This window comes from Clytia hemisphaerica, unplaced genomic scaffold, assembly GCF_902728285.1.
Source record: "Clytia hemisphaerica strain Z4C2 unplaced genomic scaffold, Clytia hemisphaerica genome assembly, whole genome shotgun sequence".
NCBI classification, from domain to species: Eukaryota; Metazoa; Cnidaria; class Hydrozoa; order Leptothecata; family Clytiidae; genus Clytia; species Clytia hemisphaerica.
Window position 1 is genome coordinate 2,457,635 of NW_027103979.1, and position 27,811 is coordinate 2,485,445.

General features: G+C 35.3%; 2 protein-coding genes across 6 annotated transcripts in view; both read left to right on the top strand.

Moving 5' to 3' along the window:
* The window catches only part of LOC136810988 (uncharacterized), a 28,750-nt gene extending 26,821 nt beyond the window's left edge, over positions 1-1,929 (top strand). For all 3 annotated transcript variants that reach the window (XM_067067592.1, XM_067067593.1, XM_067067594.1), the window contains one exon: positions 74-1,929. In XM_067067592.1, coding sequence (XP_066923693.1) covers positions 74-895 — 822 coding nt within the window. In that variant the 3' untranslated portion in view covers positions 896-1,929. The remainder of the gene's footprint in view (positions 1-73) is intronic.
* Positions 1,930-3,189: 1,260 nt separating this feature from the next.
* Positions 3,190-27,811, top strand: LOC136810990 (acid ceramidase-like). 3 transcript variants are annotated; one of them, XM_067067597.1, is made up of 17 exons: positions 3,190-3,570; positions 4,713-4,773; positions 7,199-7,284; positions 14,668-14,907; positions 18,311-18,354; positions 22,061-22,145; positions 22,760-22,910; positions 23,550-23,624; positions 23,850-23,895; positions 24,181-24,253; positions 24,538-24,609; positions 24,862-24,922; positions 25,046-25,130; positions 25,595-25,726; positions 26,317-26,449; positions 26,740-26,796; positions 27,029-27,811. In XM_067067597.1, the coding sequence occupies exons 4-17, from the start codon at positions 14,818-14,820 to the stop codon at positions 27,116-27,118; spliced, it is 1,194 nt and encodes a 397-aa protein (XP_066923698.1). In that variant the 5' UTR covers positions 3,190-3,570; positions 4,713-4,773; positions 7,199-7,284; positions 14,668-14,817; the 3' UTR covers positions 27,119-27,811. The 3 variants fall into 3 exon arrangements, with proteins under 3 accessions (XP_066923698.1, XP_066923699.1, XP_066923700.1); XM_067067598.1 differs by lacking the exon at positions 7,199-7,284; XM_067067599.1 differs by lacking the exons at positions 3,190-3,570; positions 4,713-4,773; positions 7,199-7,284 and adding an exon at positions 13,757-13,866.

Below are 27,811 nucleotides of genomic sequence, written 5' to 3' on the forward strand. Positions count from 1 at the left end.
TGTCACCTTTATTTTCTTGGCTGTGACATTATATTCCAATTGTATTTCCTTTCTTGATCTCCTTTATCATCAGGTCACACAAATTGCTACCGGTGAAACGGAAAAGAACGAAGTGGTGGCCAACAACTTAAAACTCTTCATGGATAAATTCATTTTCTTCCGAGACAACTTACAACGAGTCGATCGCTACTTCGCTCCCAAAGGTCAAGGCTTACACAACTCTATGAACCAATACGGTGGAGGTGGCGGCGGTGGTGGAAATTTCTCAAATCGCGGCCGTGGCTCACGTGGTGGTTTCTCTAACGAAGGGCGTGGTGGTGGATCAAGTCGTGGCGGATTTTCCAGTGACGGACGTGGAGGAGGATCCAGTGGTCGTGGCCGAGGAAGGGGAGGCCGTGGCGGCTTTTCAAACGACTACCAAGAACGTGGTCGAGAGGACAGTTTTGACCGCCCACCACGAGGTGGTGGAAACTCTCGTGGGCGGGGAGGCGGAAATCGCGGTGGCTTCTCTTCTAACGATAATCAACAATTTCGAGATCGTTCAAACAGTTTCGATCATGGATCCAGTGGTGGCCCGCCTAATAATCAACGTGGTCGGGGTGCTCAAGGAGGGCGTGGTAATTTCCGTGGCGGTCGAGGCGGTAGTAGTTTTCATGGAAACCGTGGAGGTGGCTTCACAGGAAATAATCAAAACCAACAAGAAGGTGGTACCTCTGGTCAATTCCACATTCGTGGTGGTGGCGCCTCTGGTGCGCCTGGTAACCAGTCACGCGGTGGAGCACGTGGTCGAGGGCGTGGCAGGGGTGGCAACAACGATAACGCCATTGGTCAGAAACGTGGTGGAGGAACCTTGCAGACGAACGTCGCTGCAAAGAAAGTTCACCATTCTTACTGATGTAAATAAGGTGTTATTGATCTGAAAGAGGTAGGTGTCAAAGTGCTCAGGTGGAAATGGTTCACGCCAATGTTGAAGCTCTTTCTAATGGCAGAAATGATGTGAAGATTTGGGAAAGTTTTTCCCTTCACTGGTGATTATAGTTTGATTTTCATCCTGGTGAATTGAACTCTCATATATAAGGAATGGTGCCCAGTTATTGAGGAACTATAATATTTCACTGCAAGGATGAAAGGAATGGCATCGAAAGTGGTCGGGTTTTTCCTTTTTTGTTTTCAAATTCGTAAGAAAAATCAAAACTATTCTCGAAACTTTGAGACTTTTGGAATATTGGAATGTTGCGTCAATCTATGTTATATCTGTGCATTATTCCAAAACGTTTTGCAAAGAATTTCAGAATATTCAATGTGGTATTACAGTTTTCATCAAACTACTTTGTTTCGCTTGCTTATATATTGGACTTAAATAGAAATAGAATGCTACAAATCTTTCTCTGTTTTTTCGAGCTCGATACTCTCGGGTGTCTATTCAAACCTCTCCCATTTGTTAATTTTCTGAATATATCCCAGCCGCCAGTTTCAATAGGGTAATAAAGAATTTTTTAAGTTTTTGAACATATTTGAAACGTATCTATCTTATTTTTACTACTTCCAGGCTTCTAATTTTAGTTTGATGTAAAGGATACATATTCTGCAAAGTCATGATATGCACCATTGCAATGTCTTCTACGGACCCAACAGCTGATTGGTTCAAAATGACGTATTGACTGATTTTACATCATTTACAACCAATCAGCTGTTGGGTCCGTGATGTAATGTCAGAAGACATTGCAATGGTGCATATCATGAATAGCTCCTTCCACGGATTTAATAAATTTTCAAAAATTTCCTTGTTTACTAGGCACATCTTGCTAGAGCAGGCGAATGTAGACAATTTTTATGTGAACAATTTCTCATTTTAGAAGTTTTTATACATGATGATGAAATTTATATTTATTCAAACTTTTGGAAAAGAAAAACAGAGATAGATTATAATTTTCAAATAATAAAAAACGTTCCCCTCCACTCATCTAGTATATGAATGAATTTCACGAGGGTTCCCTCGCTCGACCCCTCCCAATATAAATCGTGATTTTCAACCTCTTATATTACATGGCATAAATTAATTTTGAATTCTAGTATAAGACGTAGTCTTATCATTTTTAAGGAAAAAATCTCGGGTTTCCAGGATAACTAAAAATTCTTTTGAAGCTTAAGTGTTACATTGAAAATAACTTTGTCGGATTTCGAAATTCAAATACTTTTCTAAAATTCGAAGAGTGAAGCAGAAGAAAAAGTGCTTGTGTCCTCTCAAAAAAAAGAAATGTTAATAATGTTTCCCAATTTGCAATCATACTTTAAATAATTCCTTAATTCTTTGTTTTTCTAGACTAAAATGACAGTAACTTACTTAAAATAATTGAATAAATATATCTGCAGTCAAAAGAACATGTTCATCCCTGTTACCACATATGGTCAAGGATCAGTAACTCTATCACTTGGCAAATAAAAGACTTCTACAGAGATTCGTATGACCAAGGATTTGATGGTATTGGTGAACTTTCATTGCTATTGAAGAACGTGAAATTGATTTGAGAATTCTTGTTATCCATCTTTGAAGTAAAATGCTGAAAAGACGTAAATGATTTTTTTTGAATGAAAATTCGTCAATTGTTGCTATTGTTCTTCATTGGTTTCTGTGACATTGCCAAAAAGTCAACATAGACTCCAACCTCGTGCCCGTGTATCCCAGGCTTTATTTACACTACTGATGGACGCCAGAGAATATTATCTAGCGCTATCAGTAAGAATCAAAAAGCTGATAATACGCAGGGAACGAGGTTGCATAGACTCTAGTCTGATAAAACTTTTTCATTATTCTAAACTTTTGTAGACGAGGAAACCCGATACATCCATTGACGACTTCTTAAAAACCTTCACCAAACACAAAATATCAAATTGTGCTCAGTGCAGTTAATATCAATGGAATTGGACCTTCATTCAAGTGCAGGTCATGTTCAACTCTATCTCCAATGACCAGGTGAGAATATCAGATGAGAGGTTAATGCCAGTGGAGAAATATCTTGTGTGGGTGGGGATTTATAATTCCCAAGTTGTCCACAACTTAAAATTTTTTTGAAATCTTAGGTGTCATTTCTAGCAAGAAACTTGGTTTTAGCTTGTTGGAGACTTAAGTATAGTTTACGATGAGGATAAAAGTTTAAACTATTTCAAGTAGTTTTTCTTCTTTACCAGAGACTTCAAAATGTCAAGAGAAAATAAGTACCAGTTACTAACACAGCTGATTTCCTGGTCGGACGAGAATTTCAATCAGTAACCTTTGGCAAGACGAAGCGGTAAGTTATCGACGGATTTTCGTGGAGTAGAGTCATGAGAGATTGAATGCGCTGCGGGACAAACGCTTCACTCCATTACACTGAATCTGAACGAACCGTGCTGCTGCTGCAGGGACTCTATTGGAGATAGTGAAGTGGAAACCAGTTGATGTGGGCAACCAGCGTTCTAGAGACAACAGTACTGGCTTGGATGGCATTTTTCTATGAACTGGTGCAACAAATCTTACCTTTGAAGATCTCTAAACAAGTTCAACTTCGACAAACAATGGTGTGCCAATAGGTAAGTAGGAATTGGAAAAGAAGAATTAACTTAACTTTAAATTCCAGGGATTTGAGAAATTAAAAGGGATTTATCAAAAAGAAACATTGAAAAGTAATCCACAGGGCGAATAGAAAAAGTAGGATAGTATTCAAGTAGAATTCGGAACAAAATTATTGTACTTATGATCTTTTCACTTTTTCGGAAAACCTGAAGATCAAACGAAGTGATTGAGCTAATTTAAATGCATTACAAATGGAAAAAAAATAAGCAACTTGTCCTTAGCAACCTAGCCCTGAGACTGAGCACGAATCGGGAAAGCAACCAAAAATACCTGAAAAAGACATTTTTGACATTATTTGGGGATTTATGTGTGTACCGATGTATTTTGGACATAAATTGAGATAACAAGCCAAAAATTTTGAAGTTGCTAGGCATTAGTTTTGGCTCAAAATTCAAAAGCAACCTTTTGGCTGAAAACAGGAAAATCCCTAGCAACTCCAGCCCTGAGTCCAAAATTAGGGTTGGTTATAAAGAAAATATGTAGCTCAATCTCACACATCAAAGTTATATCAAATTGTTTTTTAGATTGGGTATACCCGCCACTTGCCCCCATCTTGAGATCACACCATATTATAAGAATATCATAATGTTGTAACAGATATCATAATTGAAGTTCGCTTGACTGGCCACCTTCCACATTTTATAAGTCAGCCGGTCAATCTGAAAATTTAGCTCAGAACAGTTATATTAGTTTTATAACTTATTAATTACTTACTTTTATAACTCTGCTTCTCCGTTCACCACAAGCGATTAATTATGCGAAGCTCAACACTTAGTGTTTTGAGCACTCTGGTGACAGTCTATGCTCGCTTACCCGAGCCGCACTGACGAGTCCTGGGAAGGACGAAACACGTGTCTTCGGATATGTGTATAACCTATATAGATATATTATTTGTGTGTGGGGTCTCATATGAGAAAAAAGGGAGGATGGGTCATCGGAAAAGGTTAAATGACCGGGATATAAATTTCATAACAGAGAGAGGAACAGAAAAATATAATCCAAGGAAATTGATTCGATTGACTCATATGAAATGTCATTCACAACATGTAGGAATAAAAATGCTGAGAAATTAATTTTGAAATTCTTTTTTATTTTTTAGTATGGATTTTTCATTTTACTGATGAGGTGTTGGCGGGACGTGTGAAGAGTTACCTTTGCAGGTAAGCGGCTCGTGAAAAATTTTCATTTTATAAGCAATGCAATGACGCTTTTAAAGTGTACACTGACTAATCTTTTCAACCAATGCTTCACTCCATAGCTGACATCAAAAGGCTTCAATCATAGAGGTACAGGGTGTCCCTAATAAAAGTATCGAGTTTGAACATGCGATTGAGTAGAAAGTTTTAAGTGTGTATTCACAAAATTGTATTTTAAGCTCTCCCTCTTTTTTCTTTGTCATTACGTAACAATAAAAACATACTCTGCCTGTTTACAAATGCAACGAAATTACGATCATGAGAAAAACGCAACAATTAAAACGTGTTTGTAAAGAATCGTATGCAAAACTATGAAAATAATAAAAATGGAATGTATGGAACAATAAAAAAGTAAAACGAGGGAATTTGAATTTTTATTAATTTTGATTTTTAAAGACGTACATTTATGCGACAGGGGAATAGTAAAAGGGCTATTGATTAATTTATACGTTGTAACTACCTTTTGTAATGAGCCTATGTGATGGAGAACGTTCTTATATTTTAGCGATAACACACACAAACTTTTTTACTCAATCGCATGTTCAAACTCGATACTTTTATTAGGGACACCCTGTATAAAGAAAAACAGGAGTTGAATGTGTCGGTAATTGGTCGTTAAAGTCTTTTGATTTCTTTTATAAAATGTATCAAAAGAAATTCTAAGCTCGCCCTCAAGTTTGCTATGAACATTCTAATAATCAGTATTGAAGATTCTCGCCTTTTAATATACGAAAATTAGATAAAAATTCGTCCACGAAGCAAGTTTATGTTCCATTTCGCTATCCGTTCAATTTTGTTTTGAAAAGATATTTTCTCAAGCCAGAAAATGAAAAGTTCTTTATAAGCACACACGATTTCAGACTCAATGTGTAGACATAAAGGCGCTGGAGAATTTTAGAGGAAAGTATCAAGCAATAGAGTTCACCTTAAGGAAAACATTGATCGAAAAATCTTATCATTTGATGAAGGATTGCCAAGTTTACAAGCCTTTTTTTAGTCCAAATATTTTCTTACACTGATGTCAGAAACAATGAATCTCGTCTCATCTAATTTCTAAAGCTTAAATGAGCCAATAGGATTTCACCTATGGATAAAAGAGCTCATTAAAAATGCACGATATATGAGATTATGAGCATGCATACATCGTAACTTTTTTAATCGTAGGGCGAGCTTGGTTACAATAGCATACTTCTCCTGTTTCTTTATACCTCCATGCTTCAATGTACCTCCAAGAATTCAAACATCAAAAGATAAAAAGTTCATTAATTTTTTCATCATTTTTCACCTTCATTTCCTTAAGAAAATTAAATATTTTTATTGAAAAGAATTGCACTCAAAAACTATTCCCACTGGATTTTTTGAGAACAATCGAATTTCTTTTTCCGTTGGGACTTCGATATAAATTTTGATCTACTGGGGCCGTAAAACTTAAGTATTTAAGCGAATGGGCTTTAATTACGTGCGAATACGATTCAGATAGGAAAAAAGTTTTCTTTCTCAGATGGCGAGATCTTTCCGATTTCGGTAGAGTTCTTTGCAACCTGTACAATCTTTAGTCTTAGTGGTGGGTGGTTCAACATAGCTCCACTAATTGTTGAAACAATAACATGAAAACAAGAAATTATGACTTGTGGGTTCGTTGCCTAATTTTTTTATGTTCTTCTCCAAAAGGTGCATCAGGACTCAGACCTCTAAGATGTACGAAGTATTAAGAGACCGCCTAGGATTATTTATAAAACTTCAAAGACCATACAGTTTTTTCCAGGTTTAAATCCTTTCCGTGCAGATATCGGTATATCCCGACATGAGCATTTTCGATTTCTTGGCCAGAAATTTACCATATTTTCCAAGATCTTCTAATGGAATACTGATATTTGAAAAATCGCTTTTCTACAATTTTCGTCTCATAATTAAATTTTTTTGCTTATCTTATTCGTCAAATATGAGTCACTCCAAAATTATTTGTCAGCATCTGGCCGACATTTGGCAAGTAGGTCGAATCTGAAATAAAAAACACAACAGTCAAAACCTTTAAAAGGCTTAAGAACACTTCTCAGGATGGGAAATTTGACATATGGACCATAGAAGCCTCTGTTTTAGCCGGGGATAGTTCATACCTACCATACAGATGCATTATCCCATCATTTTTAACTTTGCTGATGTTGTGACCCTGGGTACTCCACATCCAAACTTAAGCAGTCGCGATGTCGATGACGTCATAATTCACAAACTGGTGTTTAATGTCAAAATATCGGATGAATTAAAATGTTTAAGGAAGGTAGCATAACAAGTGAATACCAGATGTTTTGAAAAGTAACAAAAACATTGACTTTTTCAATTTTTTATAGATAGATTGCATAGTGAAAAACACAATATTTTTCTATTTCAGTTACACTATTTCAATTTTGTGAACGAAGTTGATTATTGTTGGCAACCAAAGGCTCTGGGAATATGGTTTGGCAGAAATAATCAAAGGTAAACCACCTCAGGTGGTAGTATCAACTCAGTGTACTAACCCATAGGGTACTAACTTAATTTTTGGATTTTTTCCAAAAGAATTGGACCACCCTTTTTAGTGCAATGTACTAATTAAATCAAATCTAACTTGAAAAATACACCCCCCACCAGCTAGAGGCAGTACACTTAGCCGGTAACCCTCCCTGACCACCTTTCTATTTAGACTTTAACGACCACCCGACTCCCTTTCTATTGACATATTTAGCTTGAGTTCTGGCTCTATACAATTTTCTAGAGGGTAGATTTCAAAATATCTAATTACCATAGTTTGATCGGATGCCTCATTAAGGGGTACAGTGGTGGAAACTTTCCGACTTTTAATGACCTGGGAATTTAATCTATCTACTACTCTCAAAGTAATGTAAATAGGGGAAGGTTGAAACTTGATGGTATTTTTCAGATGTTAGGGGTATTTTTTTTTGGTTTTCAAGATATCTATCCCGAATCTTTTCATCATCTGGAAAGCAATTATATGCTCTGCAATTTTGACCATTTTTCGGGTCAATTTACGATTCCATGACAATAATACCGAAACCTCCAAATTCGATATATGCAGGGGGCAGGGGATTTAATAGGAGCTGGAGTTGGATTCTGTTTCAAGTAATAATAAGGGAGAGGCGTTTTTTTTTAGATTAGTTGCACGCAGTTATCTTATATATATTCACCGATCTGAAAATACCTGAGAACCATTATTAAAAAATGAGTCTTTAACATGAAATTTTTTGCCATTGTTCGAAATAACACAGAATGGCACCACTAGAAAGAGGACTATCTACTAAATGCATTATGGGATGTCCATTTCTTAGGTAATAGCTCTACCATAATAATCGCATCTACTGAAATCGACCAGTCAAATCTTTTTTCGAATGCAGCCGTTGCAAAATTTCCAATAATATACATATAGGATAGAATACTTTGATAAAGATCTATATAGATCGAAATATCGTTGAAAGAAAATGTGTTTTTATGTTGTTGATTTTTTTGGTTTCATACTATCTTTGATGGCTTTTTATTTTTGACATAAGATAGGATATATCTATATTTCAATTCTATTAGATGTATGGTATTCCCGACCCCAGGGTGGACTCCGAGGGTTCTCGGGTGAAACAAGGCATGTCCCAAATATATTTTGCGTGACGCACACCGCTTCCCATTATACATTAACTTTCATATTCTATAAGTCAAAAGAATCGTATCAACGAGAGTATTCCGAAAAGTGCTGGGTCAAAAATTTACATCAAGCCAATCTCAAGATATCGGCCAAAAACTGATTTTGACGTTATAAAATACATCGAAAAAACACGTCAAAAAGACAATTTAAATGACGTCATTATTGAAAAAGGCGATAATTCCGATTAACTTACTACAATCAAAGCTAAATTTTGACTGGAGATGTAAATTAACGTTTCTAAAAATTTCATGAAAAAAAATCTGAAAATTCATGATGACGTCAGCAATTTTTGACGTATTTTAATTTTTCCTGACAACAAATGACGTCATTCAAATTTTCTGAAAATTTTTGAATAAATATTTCAGAATCATTAATTTACAACTCCAGTCAAAATTTGGTGTTGATTGCATTAATAAAATTGAAGTTATCGCTGTTTTTGAATAATGACGTCATTTGAATCTTACTTATGACGTGTTTTTTCGATGTTTTTTATGTCACGCAAAATATATTTGGGACATGCCTTGTTTCACCCGAGTATTCGGGAGAAGACATAACTTGAACCCCCCAATATGGACCCCAATATGGACCCCATTATGGACCCCATTATGGACCCCAATATGGACCCCCTCAAAAATTGCAAATTGCATCACAACGCCACTCCACCACGCAGTCGAATTGTATCATGGTTATCACATGTTTAAAATTTCATAGACCGGCTATTTATTTGTATTTCTTGAAATAAAATCATTTCATTATCAAAAATAACTTTGAAATTATGTTTTAGAACATAAGGTCAATTATGTTTTAGAACATAAGGTCACACGTGCCTTAGACACAGGGCACGGCAACCTCGTCCCCGTGTATCCCAGGCTTTATTTACGTTACTGATTGACTCCAGAGAATAGCCAATGCCAGGGTATTATCTTGCGCTATCAGTAAGCATCAAAAAGCTGATAATGCGCAGGGAACAAGGTTGAGGGCACAGATCATACAAATTACAGACCAGAAAAATTGTAACACGCTCGTATCATATAATTTATATATAACATGAAAATAATATATGCAATGGAAATGATGTATATGCTATTTAGAAGATTTCAATGACAAATCGTCAATCCCAAATATTGACAAAAATGACACTTAAGTTATGTAAATAAGAACATTATCAAAAAAAATGAGGTGTATACACCAATTTACAATAAGTGTTTTTTTCATGCTCAATAGGATGCTGGCGGTGCAAATGGATATAGATTGCGATTCAATGAAAACATTAAATGCTCCAAGAGAGCTGTTTTAGAGATATGAAAATAGTACTTTTATTATTATTTTTGTTTTCATATGAACAGAGCATTACATAACTTCAAGTTTTGAAAGGACGTGTTTCTTCCACGAGAAAGACGTTACCTGTCATTTTCCTGACAAAGTGACACTTTTCGACAAAAATATAGTCAGGGCACTTAATTGGGATACCTGCAAGCTTTATTTACATCAAATATTTTAATTGTACCAAATGAGATGCCTTTGATATAAATAGATAAATATTGTCAAGAGGCAAACACTGGGAAGCGCAGTTTTAGAGATACAATTCTCATCAATTATTCTATTGTCCTTATGTTGACAAAATGACTTATTTTTACAAAATAATGATCAGATGGTCAAATATAAAGCTTCTTTAACCAAACTGCTTTCCCGCCATTTTTGAGGGGGTCCATAATGTGGTCCATATTGGGGTCCACAATGGGGTCCATATTGGGGTCCATATAGGGGGGTCCAAGTTATGTCTTCTCCCCGAGTATTCGCTTTTTAGGCTAAAATGGGTGCTGGATATGGGCGAACGGCAAAGTTTGGGTTTTTACCTTCTGCAAGTCAGTTAAAAACAGGGTTAAAAACAACACAAGTCTAAATAATAAGGTCGGGATTTTCCCTTTTTGGGTCTTTTGAAGGGCATGAAAAACCATGAAAATTAAAAAGAATCCAACTGTTTTCGGAAAATATTCATTCTAAGTCAAGGGCCGCTTTTTTTCGCCGATTTTGTCTCCGGGCAACTTTTCACAAAAATTAAGTCACTAAGGGTCATTTTTCACACAGTAACCCCCCCCCCCCGCATCTTGATAGCTGAATTTTAAAACAATGAAAATCACAACAGATTTTTACAATCCGGAGAAAAAAGAGGGAATATCTATTCCAAGGGGGGGGGCATCTTTGTAAAGGACTGATAAAAAGCGGAAAATTCTAAGAAAACTGGTGCAATCAGTCAAAGATCTTACAATTTCGTCAGCTGGAATAGTTCCCAGACTCAATTTGTAATCAAATGAACTTTAAAGCTGATTGCTTTTAATCAGTTTTACAATAAATTAAAATTCATTTTAATCAAAATTCGCAATTCTAACCTTTTGAAATGGTGATATCTCAACTTCGATTATTTTAAGCTCTTTCACATTATCAAGAAATTTTTAAACTAAATTATAAAAGACTTGTCGCAACCTACCTCAAATTTTCATGTCCAAAGCATGTATTGAATATATTACTTGACCTACATAAACATGAAGTCTAACTACAGAAGTTTACCAAAAATCATGAAGGTCAAAAACAGTTTTTCTTAGATCTTAGAGGATCAGCTTATATAACAGTAGGTTTGTCTTGCAAATCCTGCCATTGTAACACGTATGCGTAATTTGTCGTTATTTTAAACCACATGTAGTTAATTCCCATGACAGACAAAGGGGAATCCGTAGGGGTGGTACAATCACTTTCAGTCGGGGTTGTGGACGGCAAAGTTTGTCGTTCTTTTTGTTTATTTTAATAATGCATGATTTGTTACATAGACCCCCTTATAAAGCCCGAAACTGCAAGTTTATGAACTACAGTTTATGCTCTCTAATTCGACCTTCTACTATTCGATAGGCTCCATTATTGGATAATATTGAAAGTCACCGTCAACAAGAAACACTCATAAATGATGCTTTACCATTTGATATGCTAACTTATTCGATGAGAATCCAATTTCCGTCGAATTCGAGCGCGTCAACTATATTTCCATTCTTTGTGGAGATATATTAACCAGATCTGACCTTTAGTTATTTTCAATACTTTTCAGGGAAGACTTTAGAAAGTATTTCAGAATTTGCATCTGATGAAAAGATCCAGATGTGGGGATCTGAATGATTCGGAAGTTCGATGTAAAATGACGGCTTTCCCACGCCGATAAAAATCTAGATGTATGTGAATCAAACCCCCGTAATATTTCGCAAATTGCAATTTCCCGTCATTTTGAAAAATCGAAAGAGGTTATTATCAATCGATTTCAAAATTGCATTTACGGGAAATTTTTGAAATAAGTAACATTCTTTCATATTCGATTCACAAAAAAACCACTTATATATAATATTGCTTATCCATGAGTAAACATGTCTAGAGATATGCTTCCGACAAATTTGAGTAGGCTTTTAAGTAAAGACATTAAAATGTTGCAAACATATGTTCTTTTCCACTTAGGTCAAACCTTGCAAAGAAAGCACTACATACCATCTGTCGTTTTTAAAGCGGCGAAAATTTTATGGCTTTATAATCAACAAAGGTTGAATATTCCACTCTGGTCAATCGGGCTTCAAATTCACCGTCTACGCGTTAAATGAAGGCTCAGATTCGCAGAATTTCTAAACATAACATAAGCATATATGTCAGCCTGAAATATTTTTCAAGTTGTCATTTTTTATCTGTTTAAAAAGGTTTGGTAGAGGTCAAGTAAAAAAATCTTTAATATATTTATAATCAAAAGAGAAAATGACTATACGCGGATATTCTTACGGGAATAAGGGGAGTAACTGTACCCACGGAGTACCCAGTATTATCGGTTTTTTTATGCTTACCGATAAGATTCTCTGGCGTTCACCTGGTTAATGAAAGTAAAGCCTGGGGACGAGGTTGCTGTATAAAAACAAGGTTACTATCTAAGTTCATTCATTTTGACAGGGATTATATCCTCCTTAATTAATCTTAAATGGAAAAAAAGCGTAAAAAATGACACCACGAGGTCTGATTGCTGATAAAAGCAAAAACTTCAGACTTGAATTCCTTTCTACTTAATCGGCTTTAAGGATTTCAAAAGTAAAACTATCAAATAATGACATCACATAGAACATTCTCTAAATTAGCATCAAATTGAAAATTTCGAAATGGGTACGTGAAATCTAAATAAAATGTACCGTTAATCCATTGCTATAGTTTGTCAAGTGTTTGATGATTTTTAATCGGCTCTTACACCTTTCTTTTATAAGAAAATCCTAATTTTTTGAAGCCTTAAAATGTTTTCAATTTTTTACAATGAAGTGAATGCAACCGCTCTTAACAGTCTCTCTCTTTTAACTTTTTGAGTTTTACGCTTAAAAATATTCTTTAAAATTTTCTTGATTTCACTATTTTGTGAACATTTTTGTCCATTTTCTAAGAAATCAGTTATTTCAGAGTCCGCAAAGCCTATAAAATGTTCTCAACTTGATCTTAAAACTTTGTCATCGACGCATTATGTTCTTATAGTTTGTTCTTATAAAAATACATGTTTCGGAATTCCAACTAAAGAACTGTTTCAATATCATCTGGGTTATTTCACCACAAGGAATATTTAGCAGAATTGTAACAATTTCCTAAGGGGTTGGGTGCTCTAGAGTCCGCACTGTTAAGGATACCTGTTTCATTCTCAGATTTTGACTTTCATGTATGACTTAAGAAATTTTGTAAAAAACAATACACCTTTTCGACCGCGTCAGACGCATGGTCAGGCGCGTGCCATTTTATTATTTAATTTACCACCCTAAACTCGATCCAATCCTTTTTTTACACTTTTTTTCTGTTGTCTTTAGTTGCGAAAAAAGGACTGGGACGGTTTTAGTGGGATAAAGCGGACAAAAAAATGCCCGCGTGGCAATTGGCGGCTACGGCATAAAGTAAAAGTTAGCACATTCATAAAACATACCAGACTCTGGCGACACCAAGTTGTTGACACGAGGCTGGCGCATGTTTTTGAAAACATTTATAACATCTCCATGTTTATATATGTTGAAACATACTCAGCAAAAAAACACAAAAACTTTGACACAAGAATAATTTTTTTGTAACCTAATCTATGACGGAAAATTGACTTGTATTGTTCGAATGATTCTGAAAATACTGTTGTTGTTTTTTGCGATGACAAACAAAGTAGAATCATAAAAGGGGGTTACTATAAAATATTTTTGTCTCTTTGAAAAGTGGGTATGAAATATTTGGTATTGACTTGTCAGTAAATATAATCTGATGGCTTGACTACAAAAATGATGGAGGCATATTAAAAATTTCGTTTCTTATTTTTACAAGTGTCTTTGGAGAACGTGGTTAGTTTATTTTCAAGATTAGCTTTTTGAAACTTGAAGAACTTTTTTCTGTTCAACGTGAGGTGCTTCAACTAAGTTCTTTGTCTAGAATAATAGCGAGTTTATGCAGCACCGTTTTGAGGGAGGCGGATTGGCTGAACCCGCAGCTCTGACCCGCGAAATCGGGGGCGATACTAGTGCTGATTTACCGTTTTCCTAAATCAATCGGGATCTAGACAAATCGAAAGCTAACCATTTCCATCGTAGAAAATTGTTTTGGACATTTTTATTCGGGCTGGGTAAAAAAAAAAACAAGGTGATGTGGGTCGCAGAGCTCCTAGGTCCAGGCATGTCGGTACAAGACCGAATAAAAAATTCGCCCTATTTCATATGATGTCGGTGGCGCTTGAAAGGTTTGGTTTGTAGCCTTACTAATTTGTGACAAACAGGAAAAAGGATACTGCTAATTTTCACACTCGCAATTTGTCACACATTGAAACATGAAAGGATGCAATCTCTCAAGAAGTTTTCATAACAATGGAGACCAAAGAGACACATTTCAATGTTTTTGATTAAGGGCTTGAAGTATGAAAATCGGAAGTCACTAAAGTGTAAAAAAACTTAAGATCAAAACAATTGCGTTTGGGTGTCAACCTATTTAAGGAGCCCTCCAAAGTGCGAACACACTATTTAAGCGCTTGAGTAGTTTTGGAGGATACCCAGTTCTTTCTTGAACACGGGAACGTCTTTTCCCTGTTTGTGTGTCAGCTAGGTTGATTTCACCGAATCTCATCGATTATCATTTTATTTTGTCTTTTTTAGATTGGCCCATATTTTTCTCAAACACAATACCAAGAAGAAAATTGGACATTTTTGTTGGCAAATCGTAAAGTTATCAAATCATCAAGATATCAGATTGACATATACACCAAAATCGCTATATAAAAAAAAAAAAGGATAATAAAGAAATAAATGCGAAATCGTAAAATATTCTTGGCAAGGATGAACTCGATGATTGTAATTGTGGTTTTGTTTGCAAGTTGTGCCATAACCAGTTGTCAGGTTCGTTTCCGATGTACACGTTTTTTTATGAGAACATCCAAAGTTTTTGAAGCCTTCTGATGTTCTTAACTTTTTGGGTTTTAAGCCTAAAAATGTCTTTACATGTTCTTATTTCCACCTGCATTTTGTGACCATTTTTACCTATTTCCTAAAGAAATCGGGTGTTTTTTGAGTTAGCAAAGCCTTAAAATGTTTTTAACTTGTTCTTAACATTTTGGCCACGAAGGCTTATGTTCTTATATAGTTTGTTCTTATAAAAAATGTGTACAGATTCAAGTTTGTTTATTCACCTACCGTTAGCTTTTAAGATCCTTATCCGTCTTAATATACATTAATCACTAGCTTATCCCTTTAAAGGTTTTATTTTTACATAAGTGTTCCCGTTTCATATCAGACACATATTTCATATCAGGACAGTGTCTGCCTATTGTTATATTCTGCTGATATAAACAAAAAATGTTTTTCTTTTCCTTTTTCTGCGACCAACATTGCTGCACATTCGCGTCAATCCAATGTTATAAAGATTGCGAATTGAAATTGATGAGTAAGCAAACGATATCACTCTTATTTAAAAACAAAACCTTTAAAGCGTAAATTTGACTCGTAAGCTCAAGTCACACAGCCTTCAATTCAGTGCAGTTTCCATAACAACCCTGTTTCACAGCCCCGGTAGATCTTCTTCCCACGATGGAATGAAAATCTCTACAGTATCGATATCCTAATAGGGGTAGAACCCGGGGGGAGGGGCACTCAGGGTAAGTGACTTACTAGATGTATGGCACTTAAGGGTCGGTTTTCAAGGTTCAGCTAGTACACCGTAAAGGTAGCTTTTGATCAGTGTTGCATGCTACACTGTAAGGGTACTTGTATGAAGGGTGGCAAATTACCTTGTTTCTATGAAAATTTTCAAATGAAATGAATTCTTCCTTTGTAAGGAAGGAAATTAAACTAAATTATTTAATAGCGTGCTGCTCACTCTCTTGTACATGTGTATATTTCCTATCCGTGTGTCTAGATAATGAGCCTTATGAAGTAAGAATTCGATTTTGAAAGTCAATTTTTGGGCCGATCGTTAGGGTTGTTTTTAGAACGGGTGCCCCCGGGGGCAATTTTTCAATTGAATTTCTGGGGATGAAATAAAAGTTGATTTCGAAGTGGGGCTTTTAGTGTATTTTTCCCTCCGTGGACGAAATTCTTAACCAAATTTTCCAATGGAGCGGGCATCAAACCGGGTCTGTGACAAAGGGGTGTATCTTATGCCATCACACTCGTTTTAGGAGCTTACATAGGCTTGAGTCGTTTATAATAAGCAGTTATTGGACAAAGTCGAATATTGGATGAGACTGCGTCCAAATAAATGGTTTATTATCCGTTCATCGCTAAAATATTTCTCGTTTTCAAACATAATTCTAATTTATAAGCTCGTAAGTCTGGTTTCTTGGTAGTTTCTTATTCAAAAGTCTTATTTTCATTTTGTGACGTAACGTCAAAAAGAAGATGCTCAGTTGTCATGGGACTCGTTGTGTGACGTCAATTTTTGAAATATGTAGCCTCCATGGAAGCTATATATTCAAAAATATCGGACAGCAAAGAAGCCAATCAAATGTCGCTATTTACGCGCGTCGGATAATAATGCGTGTTATACAGTAGTGATTTAATTAGTATAAAATTGTTCCCTTCATTACTTTTTGCTCTATTTCTACTATGTCTGAATAGAGCTTACATTAATTTTTCAAAAAAATGACGATCACGCTTGCCTGTCAACTTTTTTTTCTGTCACTAAAGTACGATCCATATCAAACAAATCGCATTACAATAAACATCAAACTTTTTACGAAAAGAAAAATTGACTGTCAATTCAAAATTTCGTGAGCAAATAACAAATTAGAAAATATAGCAAAACAAATGCAAACAAATGCAAACAAATTGTTGAGGTATGCATTTCAGGTTGAACTGTAAAACATTACATTTTAGGTTGTTCGGCAACACTGAAAAAATAGATCTTGCGAATTACAAGTTGGCCAATCCCCATCAATAAATTTGAAAAAATCCTTATGAAAATGACAGAAATCTGTTGCAAATCGCGGAAATTAATTCCCGCGAAAGGCGATTATTTGGAATTTTTTCCGACCATGAAAATTAGTTCCCACTATTTATTTAGCAACTTGTTTCTTTTGGTTTATCTAGCCAATTTTAGTATGCTCGTGTCGGTCCTTTATACAAAACATTCATTCTGAAGGCATTTTGGCGTGCTATAAATGAGGTGTTATAATCTTTTAACAACAAAAAGTACATGTTTTTAAAGAGTCTATGACGGATGTTGGAGAAAATTTTTGACAAACTTATCTAAGATTACTGACATCATCATGTATTGGCTACAGTAAAGCTTTTTTTTATAAGAACATCCAAAATTTTATAAGTCTTAACTTTTTGAGTTTTAAGCCTAACAATGTTCTTAACATGTTCTTATTTTGACCATTTTGTGAATATTTTTGACAATTTTCCCAAGAAGTGGGTGTTTTTGAGTCCACAAAGCCTTAAAATGTTCTTAACTTGTTCTTAATATTTTGGCAAGCTCTTATATAGTTTGTTCTTATAAAAAAACAACGTGTAGAGTACTATTGAAATTTCTTGTTTAAGAGACAACCTGCCGAGACTTAAAGATACCGCTTTTTAGGCTTAAAATTTCACATATCTTTTCTCACGAACGTAACTGTAACTCCCGATTGGAAAAACTGCAAGTTGTTTAGGGTTTTAGTTGTCTCTACTGACAAGGGATCGTATGGGATCGCTTGCAAATTAACGGTATCGAGCCACACTGTTTCACTACTGTTCTCAATTATTTTGAAAAGTGTATGAGTTTTAAAATTTTATAAATTTCGTCAAACTTAGAAGGATCAAAAGGAAATGTAAGACAAATAAAAGAAAATTCGTAAAATCTTAACAATTTAGTGACAAATCAAAGAACATACAATAAAAAAATTATATTATCAAACTCAAATATAAAACGCCCTTGGTTACCAGAGATTTCTAGAAAAACACAAACGGATTCAAATTTCTTACTAAACATTTCTAAAACAGCACGCCCATTTCATCACATCATACCCTTACTTAAGAGTTGAAGAAAGCTGGGACTAATTTTAAAGACGTTATTTTTAAAATGCATCAATGATAAGAGATAGCTATTCATGCATGTCCTGAAAGTATTTCGATTTGGGAAGTTGAATAAATTTCTGGTAACTGAAAAGAAATTTTAAACTCAACTTAGATTCTAGCGACTATAATTGACCGATAAAGCCACCCCAAAAATGTTGATTGCTTAAGAAATTGGTCTCCCTGTCTTAGACATAATTACTTGTTTTAACCCACAATTTAATTTCAACAATTTCTCATTTTCCATCAGGTATTAGAAGATTGCAGGACAAATGCGTTTCCACCAAAAGAAAAGTAAGTTATATTTATTGTGTATCAAAAGGTTTTGTTTCCAACTGGAAAAATTGGCCAAAATATCATCCCAAGTGGAAAACCATAATTTTTGTCCATACTGAAAATAATCTGTAAAATCCTCACTGTAAAATATTGTGCTATTTTTCCATCCCAACTGAATTTTCTGACTTGAAAACAATGGAATTCAAATCCCCAGCCATAAAAAAACATTGGAATATCAATCCCCATCGAGCTTTGGCTCGCGCTATTTTTACCCTCACTGGCTGTTACAATCCCACCGGGTCTGCGAGAAGGGGGTACTGAGAGCCATTTTGGTTCAAGAAATTCTAATATGGGTCTTGACATTAAAAGGGAAATTGACTCACTTGGACAATATAAACACTAGAAATTAAGCATCAAAATATGTTTTAAAAGTTATGACATTTCAAAATATTTTGAAAACTCTTGAAACAATAAAATCTCACTTCCGACGTCTTTAAAAGATTGGTACTTGAAATATGAAGATTTAAAAAAAATTGTTTCAGAAGTGGGCGTTATTGTTTTCAACACGCAAACCAGTGTCTCTCATTTGTTTTGAAAGATGTTTCCGAAATTGATCCTGTCGACGATTGCCAAAGGATTTAAGGACATGTTTTTTTTTGACTGTACCAAAATGCCGATTTTCAACCAACCCGGTTCAAATCGGCACTAACAGAGACAGCTGAACCCTTTCTTATCGTTATTCAAAAATAAGAAAATAGATTAGTAGCTCCGTCCGATACTTTTTGTCCGATCTTAATAGCTTTTATGGAACTTAAGATATCGCTTGTTGAATCCGGATTATTTCCGAAAAAATCATAGTCTATTTCGGATTTATAAAGTCGGCTCTATATTTGGCCTTTGTCGTGTCCAATTTATATACGAAACTTTTATCAGGGTGTAGCTAAAGGATTGAATTTTCACGATCGACCTCTTTTTTTTGGAAAAAACCGGAGGAAAATGGGATCAAATTGATCATTTTTGAAATCTAGGTGCTAATTCTAATCGTATATATTTTCCTGACAAGTCTATCTATCGGGGAAGTGATTTGAGATTTTTGTTTAGTTGATAAGAAAGGAACGAACTAAAGAAAACGAGAATTGTTAAAATGAGTGAAAAATGATTAAAAAAGTCCTTTGTTTGTTTTGATCATAACTCACTCCGGCCTTTAAAAGAATTACTCCTCAGGCTATTTTATGATTTTGGGCTACCTCAGAAATGCATAGAAACCTCCTCAGGACCGAATAATGAGTCATGGAGTGAGATATGATCCAAAACACTCAATGATTAATTAATCCTGAAATACTCCGAATTTTGAAATTTCAAATAGCTCATTTTAAAACCCTTCCCAAATTTCAATACATATCAAAATTTAGGGAAAATTCATCATGCGAATTAAAATAAAGTGATTTTCACGATTTTCGAAAACCTGATTTTGGTACAGTCAAAAAAAAACATGTCCTTAAGAGTAGAATTGGTATCCGATGCTTTCTGAATCAATTAAACCAGTGATTGAGTATTAATCCTTAGAAGTCTTCTGAAACATTTTTCGCCGAGTATTGATAAACAACTATTATCGCGAAAATAGTGTTGCTGTTTAGCGTTTATTTGTGGTATCTTTCAGTTTTCAGCCCATTTTCTCATGGGAAATGCTATGACGTCATAAATCATGGCCTGTCAAATGATTTGTTGCAAAGACCTCATCAGAAGACACTACACACGAATTTGGGGTTGTCTTATTTTTTAAGCGCCTAAATCATCAAAACATTTCAACCGCAAAATGATGTTGTTTATGCAGTTTTATTTTGAAATTTCCCCTTTTTTCCTGACTTGATCAACATTGAATACGATAGATTTTAAGGGATAAACAATATTCATCCAGAGCTTAAAATCTTTAACTCGAAGGTAGGAGAGGGGCGCCACTCTTTCTCCCTGGATTGCTCCACTTACCCTTGATCCTTTTTTTAATCGCTGAGCATCAATCAAAGAGGCATCAAGTACCATTTTGGGAATCCTTGACCCGGCTGGAGGTTGAACTCTAACCTTGCGAACCGTAGCCGGATGCTCTACCACTGCACTACGGCGCTCTGGTAATCATTAAAAGCAATTTTAAAACCAGGAAATTATTTACTTTTTGACAAAACAGAAAGTGCAAGAACTGTTTGCGTATTTTCGATAATTAAGTGAAAACAATAGATACCACAAGAGGGATTCAGGATGCCAAAAATTCCCTCTATCATTGAAAGAATTAGCCTGTACACTTAATAATAACAACAATGACAAGTCTGCAAGTCTCAAGGGGAATCTGTTTTAACAAAAACACTTTACAAGGCATATCTAAAACACAGTTTGATTGACGTCAACTGTCATAATGTTGACCATGTCTCCGGTTGTCTGCTAAAAGCTTCTGGTTGACCTGAATATAGTTTGCAGTCATTGATAGAACTGCTACACTCATTTTAATAGAACAACTTTCTAAGAACAACGAGGATCCAATTCAAGTTAAGAACATTTTAAGGCTTTGCAGGCTCTAAAACACCCGATTTCTTTGGAAATTAGTGAAAATAAGAACATGTTAAGAATATATTTAGGCTTAAAACTCAAACTTCAAGAATTGTACTCTAAAACACCTGAAATAAGAACGACTTAAAATACCTCAACCAAAATACCTCAATTTTTCTCATAAGAACAAAACACCTCGTTTCAATTGAAATATAAAAGTAAAAAATAAAAGCAAATTTAAAACCGCAGTGTATACCTAATCACTCCATATCAAGAAGCAAACATGCGCCGTTTAACTTTGATCCGATTAGCTCACCGCTCACTCTATAGTCATCATCAATTTACGAAAGGTTTTTGTCAATATAAGCATTATTATATAGAGTTTACTGAAGAGGGTTTCCCAGCTGGCACACAACGTTGTTTCAACGTCCATATAATGTTCACAACGTCCATAGAACGTTAGATAAACGTTAAAACAACGTTGTGTGCCAGCTGGGTTTTGCAACAGATAACATCTGTCATCTCTTTGAAATTCCAAAGAGGGAATTCTATTGTAATACTCCCGAAACAATCCCACAATGCATCGCTGTTTTAGAAAAATCAAAAACTCCGAAAACTATTCCTGAAAGAATATATGTTAAAGATTTCAAAGCCACTCATCTGAACTAAAATTTTATTGACTAAAAAGTGAGATAAGCAGGAGAAATGCTAGGAGGACGAAAAGTAAAACAATCGCAAGAGAATTAAAATTAAGTTGTCCACCGATACTTCTAGATACAATTCGTCCATACTTCAGAGGATCCAAATTCTCAAATATTATTATCTTCCTTCGTTTCGAGCGTAAAACTCCTAAGAGTGTAAGGCCTAAAAGCCTGGAGCTTTCTATTGTGTAGACTAAAGCCTGGAGCTTTCTATTGTGTAGACTAAAATATTATTTAATCAGATGAAGTAGCCTAATAAAGACATATTTTGCACACCCCTTTGTCAGAGACCTAGTTAGTGGTGCCCCCAACCCACTGGAAAATTTGGTTCCATGAGAAAAAATACCCTACAATTTCAGCCCCACTGTAGGAAAACATTCCTGCGCTGCGGGGCTGGGAGACAGGTTGTTCTTTTCTTCCACCTCATCATCTGATAGGGTGAAAGTTGGACAAAAATTGAGAATTTTTTCTTCATTTCTTTGCAGCATTGCGATCGAGGAGTTTGTAGTGAACCTTGATTTACCTCCGCAAGAAAGATGGACACATATTGTGATGAAGAAAAAGGACGGGGTATGTTACATTAACAAAACATTTTATAGTCCTCATACTTGGTCGTGTTGTCTATAGGACATTTCAACTACCTTATCGGCCTTTTTTGCGCCGGCCCTTAATGGCGTTATTTTTTCGTCGCTGGCATAAAAGTGCCTGCGTAAGGGATCGAAATGAAATGAGGGCCGAGCTAAAAAGGGAAAAGTAGAGCTTTGGCGTAATAAGGGACGGCTTTAAGGGGCCCGGCGCTAAATGAGGGTCGGCGCAAAAAGGGCTGACAAGGTATATCATCATATGATAATCTAAGACAAAGAACTTTGAAAAAACTTCAAGCCAAATGAAAATTCGTGTTTCAACAGACGCTTGGTGGTATTCTTCTTATTCAAAATTTTACCAGCCCAACTGGCACATAACGTTTTTTCAACGTTTATCTAATGTTTACAGCGTCCATATAACGTTAGATGAACGTTGAACCAATGTTGTGTGCCAGCTGGGAGGGCAACTTCTGCCACCTTACCATTTTATCCACGGGAGCAGCTCAGGATGGACATAATCTTACAAATAGAAAGGTGTTTTTGAGAAAGTATTCTTTACAAACAGTAGTTTAGAAATCCTCTTCATTTTTCGTTTTACAGATAAAGAAATTCGTGGATTATTTTCGTGGTATGATGCCATCGTTCTTATTCAACACTCTGACCAATTTTCTTGAAAAAGGCATCAAGAAATTCCCTAAGCCGTATGGCGATGAGATCATTGGAATCGCAAAAGCTGTTGATATGCCCCTTGGTAAGTGTAGTATTTTTAACATTTTTAGACGATTCTATCGCCCGTTACAGTGATAGTAAAAGGCGGGAAAATTTAGCGGTAGGGCGTTATGGCGGTATACGGAAAAAAATCGGCGGGAGAGTTTCGAAGACTGGCAAACTCTACCGACTGTAAACTCTTTTTGGAAAATAAAACTGTTTGCGAATTTTCTTCGGCGTTGGGCTTATTTCTTAAATAGTGATTTGTCTTAGACTAAAGCATAGCATTTTTTGTGTAGTGAAACTACCTAAATATCCAGATTCTGAACTATTTTCCTATTGTTTTGTTTATGTTGTTTACATGGTCTACCTAGATGACCTAAGGTCAAATTCTTATTCTGAAAGTATGCATTTTGTTTGACTTAGAAGGGCAAGTTGTGTAAACATCAAATTATCTAGCCTAGGTATCCACTCTAATTAGAAAAACCTTCCTTAGAGTGCCTGTTTGAGATTTCCATTTTTTAGCAATTACCTAATGATTTCATAGGCTGCACTGTATTACTCAATATGAATACACATTTGAACGTTATTTGAACATTATTTTGGTTACTTTTGAGCCTCAATTTTAGCATTTTTGATTCGCTCTTAGGTCCACTAATTAAAACTTCAATTTACTTTACAGCTCACATCTTGGCATGTAACATTTTTTACGAATTGGAAAAAGTATGCACTTCCATAATTGCCGAAGATGAAAAAGGTCAGTGTAAAAACACAACAAAAATCCTTCCAATCCTTCCAATCCTTAAGCTGGTTAGTTACCACTAAAGAAATTTAAAATCTTTAAAGTTAACAGGTTGTAGAAAACTGTGAGATTTCGAGTTTACGAGCCAACCTTTTCAATCGTGGAAATGCGAGCTTCTGATGATGTATAATGTTGTTTATCGTATCAGATTTTCTATGTAAATGAATTTTTGAATTTTAGGTCATGTTTACCACGGACGAAATTTAGATTTGGGAGCACTCCTTGGGTAAGTATTCGAATTGTCAAGTATCCGTATTATCCTATAGAGAAAACATAAAAAAGAACGCAAAACAAACAAATATAGCCACATTTTTTCAAATTCCAACCGAAAGGTCTACCTCTCGTTGGAATTGATTACTTTGCATGTTCTTCACTTATCTCCATTATGTTTTCTTCAATTATCTCCTCTATAATTTTTCAATAATCTCCACTATAATATTTCAAGTATCTCCACTATAATTTTTCAATTATCTCCTCTATAGTTTTTCAATTATCCCCACTATAATTTCAGGTGGGATCCAAAAGGAGACACGTGGCAGATCGCTGAATTTCTTCGTCCACTGACCATCGCCGTTGATTACCAGGTAAAATCTCATTCCAACCCTATTTCCATTTTCAAATTTTCCAAAGATGATTGGCATTCCATTTAACGAAGGCTATATGCTATCTAGCTATGCTTTAAAATTCTTCAGTAGGCCGTAATCTATACCTTTTATGGCCTGGTTACGAATTATTTTACGGATGGATTTTTTCCAACAATTGTTTTACTAATGAACTATCACGCCAGAAGTAGAAAAAAGGAAGTTGGTCTTAGGGCGGTTGTGTGTTGATAACAAAATTTAACTTTACCTTTGTTTGCCTCAATTAGTCTGGTGGTAAAACTGTTTTCAAGACTGTTCAATTTGCTGGCACTGTTGGAGTTTTTACTGGAATTGCACCTGTAAGTAATTATCGATTAAAAAATTAGAAGTTTACAGGGTGTACCTTTATCTTAGTCGTATTATTTTCTCTTTGGTGACTGTCCAGCGACCAGCATCGAATTCAGCTTATTCTGAAATCCTCAGTAAATATGATTCATAGTAATGTCCATTTAACATCCATAACATCCATCAGGTGAATGTTAAAACAACATTGTGAACATCTTAAACAAACGCCTTGACAAACCTCTTTTATTTGTCTTTATTATTTCCAGGAAAGATTTTCATTCAGTTTGAACTCAAGAAGCCCGGATACATTTTTTGGAGGACCAATGGGTAAGGCAAAAATTTATATTAAGAATCGATGAAAGAACCTTTCAAAACCGAAAAATAAAGTCTTTATCATCATTTAGACTGTGAATCAGCCATGTTTGATAAATCAAAACCTTTCTTCTTTAGGTGTAGTCCACTGGGTTTTGTCTGGATCAACTGAACAACAATTTGCAAGTATCTTGGCAAGAAGTGTCCTAGAAAATGCTGAGAGGTATAACTTTTTAAACAGCTCAAAACAAGAGCTTATGCAAAAGTTAGTCTTTAAGGACAATCAAAGTTATTTCTTTCACCATTCACACTTTCTAGGGCTACAAAGCTGTAGACACTAAGGAATTCTCTCTAAGGTTAGAAGATATCTCTAACTAACGGTCACTCTTCTTTGAGAAAAATAATTTGTCAATGTATGCTGGACATTCAGCAGCTCACGTAGCCAAAAGGATACGGTTCGAAAGCCTTTCTATTTGTACTGATAATTATATCACAGAAGCGTACCTTGTACTTGATTTCGTGATATTCATGAAGTGATTATTTTTCTACGGAACTCCCCGGGTTTTTCTTAGTATTGGTAAAAATTTAAGCGATGGAGAGAAATTGGAAAAAACTGGGTTTTCTCCGTAGAAAACATTACGTAATCAAAATAATGAATGCAACTATGGTTTTATCATTCTAATCTAGCTATGATGATGCAGTCAAGAGATTGTCAGAATCACGACTGCTGGCACCTGTTTACTACATCGTTGCCGGTACGGAGAAACACCAAGGAACCATCATCACAAGATCAAAAACACAATCCATCAAACCTCTCAGGTAACCAATCGCTTTAGAATATTCAAACTTTTGGAAGAAGTTGATGTTTGTTGAGGGTTCCCTGAAGAAAACACTACTTGAAGAATCCTAGGGGTACGGGGATGTGCTGCTGGTCAGGGTACCTTTTTCACTTCCATGAGTCCCAGGTAGGGTCGCAAGAACACCAAAATAGAAAAATCTTTTTTGGTGTTGATTATCTTTTAGTCTGTCTAAAAATTGACTTTAAAGCACTATTATGAAGGTTGTCGATAACAGAAAAATCTTTGGCTTGAGTCTTTTATTTCGTTTATGAAAGAACATTGACACCGTCTTATCGATTAACTTATGCCAATGATAAAAAAAGTTTTCCTTTAGATTTCTAATAATGGCTAAAAAAACCTCATACAATCAGCCATTGCTCTAAAACCAGCATAAAAGAGGGTTGGGTTCTAGTTGAAGTGCTCCGCCAGCAGAGATCAATGCATTTAAAGTCATCCGACCCCAGTAAATTAGTGCAAAAATCTCTTGCAGGGGGTGGATTTTTATGCGTATTTATAGGTAGTTGGGCTTCTGATGATATGAAGATTCATATTTGTATTTTTTTCCTGCAGATTATCTGACAAGCAGAATTTCTTGGTGCAAACAAATTACGATAATTGGAAGAAACCACCTTTCTATGACAACCGAAGAAAACCAGCTAATATTTGTTTGAAACAAATGACAAACAAAAACTCTACCAAAAAGGTAAGTCTCGTAGATAGCCATATCCTGCCGTAAAACATTCGAACCTTATATGAGAACGTTGCATGAGAAATTATTATGTAGGAAGGGATTTTTCCGAAGAAGGTTCGATATTAACAGTAAAGTTTTTCACAACATGTAGGATACATTTGCACTCTAAGTAACGTAGTGCATGATATATGTGCAAGATATGAGATGTCCATGAATATCTCTAGAAACAAACGATAAGAAAAGAAATACTCCTTCCCAAGGTGGAAAATGCCATAATGAAAATTTTCCTTTTCTCATTTTAGTTGAATTTTTTCGAAATGTTGTACAACGTGCTATCAACTGTCCCTGTCTTGAACAAGGTAAGAAAAATATACAGAATGTAGGTTTCGTCCTAAGGCCGTCAAAAATATAAAAACCAGAAATTTAGAAGTTTTCTATAAAATTTAGGCGAAAGTCCAAGGGGTGAATCTCGAAGCAACGTTGTGGGTGGGACCTTTCTGTTATCCTATCCCTAAGAAGGGTGTCTGTATCTTGGTTAATTGTGGTTATTTTCAGAAATTGAATTTCTTAATTCATTTTTTATTTTTCCAGGCAACCATTTACACCACATTAATGGATCCTTCAACAGGGGAAATTCAGAGTTTCCGAAGGGATTGCACTGGCGATTGTTATCCATGGTAAAAAGTGAAACAGTTGAAAAAATTTCACCATGGTGGAAATAGAGTGAGTTTCCCTTGTGTGTTGGGTGCGTGGTAGCAAGAATATAATTGCACATTTGCACATCAGATTGTAAATCAATCTTGTAATTTAGAAGCATCACAAATCGTCGGAAGCACAAGTACGCACAAAAGAAAAAATTCTAAAAATACATATTTTGAAGAAACACCAAAAAAAGACAATAATTTATGGGTGGCCCTTTTTGAGCCATTTTAAAATTATGTTTGTATTGACATTTGGTAAACTGGAACCTTTTCGGAAATTGAACAAAGAAATATGATGCCGATTTTTAATCTTTTATTTCTACGCGCTTTTTATAAGAATGTTTTTTTTTTTCATCTTAACTTTTTGAGGAAAATCATCCTAAAACACTTTTACAGTAATCTTAGGTTAGGATCCAAATTTAGCATGAAGCATGAATTGACATTGTTTTTAAGAAGTGCCTTCCTGGGGATAATTTGCGATTTACAACAGAGAAAGTGGTGTTCTTAAGTTCAGTTGCCTAATTCCACGATGGAGATATTCTTAGCGTATTCATAGTTTGACAATAAATATTCTTATAAAAAAGGGTGTATTCGTGGGCTTCAAAGTAGGGTTACAAAAATACAGTAAGGTTTTTTTAATAAAAATACATAGAATTTTTTACTCAAGTGGGGG